At 50.2% G+C, this 3,857-nt stretch overlaps 1 protein-coding gene across 1 annotated transcript; it reads left to right on the top strand.

Annotated features, from left to right (window-relative positions):
• The first annotated feature begins 871 nt into the window (after positions 1 to 871).
• Positions 872 to 2,368, top strand: LOC117253828 (uncharacterized). The gene has a single exon (XM_033621561.2). It carries the CDS (start codon positions 872 to 874, stop codon positions 2,366 to 2,368), a length of 1,497 nt encoding a protein of 498 aa, XP_033477452.2.
• The last annotated feature ends 1,489 nt before the right edge of the window (positions 2,369 to 3,857 follow it).

The raw sequence follows: 3,857 nt of genomic DNA, 5'->3' as shown, positions 1-3,857 counted from the left end.
TCTAGCCCAACTCCTTCAGCCATCCATCATAGATACCAGTCAACCCAGAGAAATTCACACTCACTCCGGTTACGTGCAGCTCCGCCACCCTTTACCATCTCGGTCCAAAGACTTGACCCCCACTGAATTTGCCCTTGCCTTTTCTTTCTACAGAGATGTCATCTGCTCAGCCTTCCCTGCACGGAGACCTGAGCTAGACGACTACCTGTCAATAGTGCTCGACATGGCACTACGATTCGGAGGGACAGGGTTTTACTCTTACCACGTCCATTTCACTAATCAAGCAGCCGGCCGCATACAACAATTCAACCAAGCAACATACTGGGGCACTCTCGATTCCAAGTTATACTGCCGCATCTTCGCCGCCCACACATCCCTCTCCTGCGAGTTGTGTGGAGCCCCCTCCCACCCTGCCACCACTTGCACAGTCAGCGCCCCACCACCTCGATCACGTCCTTCTTCTTCACGCGACACCTCAGTTTTCAACCGTTTATCAGTAGCTGCACCCCCACCTTCCATCATCCCTAAGCCCGCAGACTCACGTCCCTCAGTCAGTGTCCCAGTGCCTAAGGGGGTGGATTAACGGGAGTGTCCAATCCTCTACCAGGCAGGAAAGATGGTCTGCAATAATTTCAACCACCTGGGCTGCTCCCTCTCCAACTGCTGCCTCCTGCACGTCTGTTCCTTCTGCAGAGGTGCGCACGCCAGGACCACCTGCCCTCACAACCCTACCACACATGCAACATGACTAGCACGACATCTAGCCACACCCATTAAGGTAAACATCCTCGCCACTGCTCTACAACATCATCCCGATAGAATGTTTGTTGATTTTCTCATCAATGGCTTCACACACGGTTTCCATCCCGGTATGGAAGCACTTCCCGACACTTCACACATCTGTCATAACCTCCAGTCCGCCCTCGCAGAACCTCACACTGTCGACACCCTGCTGGCTAAGGAAATCAAAGAGGGTTTCATGATAGGGCCATTCGACAGTCCCCCGTTTCCTATATTCCGCATCAGTCCCATAGGCGTTGCAACTCGGAAATATTCAGGCAAAAAGAGGTTAATCATTGATCTATCTTCACCACACGGCTCACACATCCCAAGCATCAACAGCGTCATACCATGCCCAGATTTCTCCATGCAATACACAAACATTGACCACGCCATCACCCTCATCCGTCTAGCAGGACGTGGGGCGTGGCTTTCCAAAGCTGACATCACCAGCGCATTTAAAGTTCTGCCCATTCATCCAGACTACTGGCGTTTTTTCGGCGTTTGCTGGAAAAGCAGTTTTAACTTCTCAGTACGCCTCACCTTCGGATGCAGAAGCAGTCCTAAGATCTTTGACTCATTCTCAGAAGCCCTTTGCTGGATCTTGGTCAACAACCACAAACTCCCTCATGTATTACGCCTCCTCGACGATTTTCTCATAGTCACTCCACCATCCTCACCCCCTCGCCATGAGCTCACTACCCTCATCAAAGCCTTTTCGGAACTTGGTGTTCCTCCTTCTGAAGAGAAAACCTCAGGGCCTGACACATCCATCGAGTTCTTGGGCATCACTCTCGATTCAGTCTCCTTCCAGGCTTCTCTGCCAGCCGAGAAAATACAGCGCATTACTTTGCTCCTATCCAACTATCTCCTAGCAGACAGATGCACCAAACGCCAGCTGCTAGCCCTCCTTGGCCATCTCAATTATGCCATTCGCATAATTCCTCAGGCAAAATCCTTCCTCTCCAACCTCCTGACTAAAGCAGCAACCGTCCCCTCACTCCACGACAGAGTCACCTTAGATGACGCCTGCAAAATGGAAATGCGCATGTGGCAGCATTTCCTGTCCTCCTGGAACGGCATTTCGTTCTTTTATAAAGACTACCTCACGCAGCCCGAGGACATCCAACTTTACACGGACGCAGCTCCCTCCAAAGGTTTTGGTGGCTACTATGGAGGGAGGTGGTTCGCTTCAGCTTGGCCCCCAGAGTTTAGCTCTCTCGATTCAGAGTCCCGCTCTCCTTCATCCGCACTCCATGAGCTATATCCCATCATCATAGCTGCCATTCTTTGGGGGCACGAATGGTCAAAAAGATCCATACTCATCCACTCCGATAACACAGCAGCCGTAGAGATAATTAACAAAGGGCGATCTCACTCTCCCATCATCATGCAGTTCATGCACAGACTCACACTAATCTCAGCTCAACAACAGTTCATTCTCCAGGCAGCTCACGTTCCTGGTCATTACAACAGCATCGCTGACTCATTGTCTCGCTTTTCATTCCAGAAATTCAGACACTTGGCTCCAAACTCGGATCTTCATCCCACATCAGTCCCACCGTTTTCAGCCACAATATTCAATTAGCTCCACAGCTAAGAAATCTCACAAGCACCTCACAAGAGGCCATACTGAACAGCCTCGCTCCCAGCACTCTCTCTGCCTATCTAACCGGCTGGAACTCTTTCAAAGCATATCACGCCACCTACCAGATGTCATTTCCCTCTCTCGACATCACATCCATCTGCAACTTCATCACCCATGCTCATTCCATCTTAAACATCCGAGCATCCACTATCCAGACCTACCTAGCAGGAATCAACTATTTCTATAAACTCGTCACTGGCTCCCCTTGTCCAGCCATCTCTCATTCACACGTTACAATGCTAGTCAAAGGCTTGCGCAAACAGGAACCCGTGCCTCCAACTAGACGCCTACCACTCACCTCCGACGTTCTCAGCCTCTGCATCCACACCCTACGTTCAGGCTACGTGTCCCCGATGGTCGACTTAACCCTCGAATCCATGTTCCTGCTGGCTTTCTTCGGGTTCCTGAGATGCTCTGAATTTGCCCCAACTTCTTCCGCTTACAACCCTTCTCATCATCCCAGCATGTCCGACATAACCTTCCATACCTCTGACTCTCTCATATTCACACTCCGAAGGAGCAAAACCTATCAACTGGGCATTTCCTTCCCCATCTACCTCTTCCGCCTCAACTCCTATCTCAGCCCATATGAGCCACTGACAAAATACATCCACTCCAGGTTTGCTTCCAACGCATTACCTCAACACCCACTATTTCTCACAGACACAGGAAAAATGGCCACCCGATTCTGGTTCCAGAAACATCTACACAGAGTCCTCCGCATTTCAGGCATTTCTTCTGAACATTACTCAAGCCATTCCTTCCGCATCGGCACAGCCTCCACCGCAGCCAGAATGGGCATCTCTGACCAAACCATCCAGGTCCTAGGTCGCTGGTCCTCTCAGGCATACCGCACATACATACATAACAATCTCAACGATCTACGTCAAGCTCACATCCAATTGAGCTTATAAAAATCCAACTCTTTTGGGGGTCCATAATCAGCTTGGGCGGAAAACGCTGAGACGGAACCCCCACACTGAGTCTCCTTCTGCCCAGCGTCCAGTGTACCCTCCGGACCAGCCTGGCTGACGACACCCTCCATCCATCCTCGCCCCTCCCCTCCACATCCACTCACCATTAACATCATCTCATACCTCAGAACATTCATTAAAATGTTAACTTCATATTGTTGTGGCGTGATCCTTGCTAGTGAACTTGCAGTTAACAGGAACTGTGGAGGTCAGGTTGAGGTCTGGAAGACCAAGAAAACTTTCAGAGAGAACTGCTCATAGGATTGCTAGAAAGACAAATCACAACCCCCGTTTGACTGCAAAAGACCTGCAGGAAGATTTATCAGACTCTAGAGTAGTGGCGCACTGTTCTACTGTGCTACGACACCTGTACAAATAGGATCTTAATGGAAGAGTCATCAGAAGAATCCTGCATCCTCACCACAAAATTTAGTGTGAGAAGTCTGCAAAGGAAC

The sequence above is a fragment of the Epinephelus lanceolatus genome, chromosome 6 (assembly GCF_041903045.1).
Source record: "Epinephelus lanceolatus isolate andai-2023 chromosome 6, ASM4190304v1, whole genome shotgun sequence".
NCBI lineage: Eukaryota > Metazoa > Chordata > Actinopteri > Perciformes > Serranidae > Epinephelus > Epinephelus lanceolatus.
This window is presented reverse-complemented; position numbering and strand designations above follow the sequence as displayed.

Bases quoted from the DNA above. Each gene is read 5' to 3' on its own strand.
- LOC117253828 (XM_033621561.2), top strand. From the start codon at position 872: ATGGAAGCACTTCCCGACACTTCACACATCTGTCATAACCTCCAGTCC.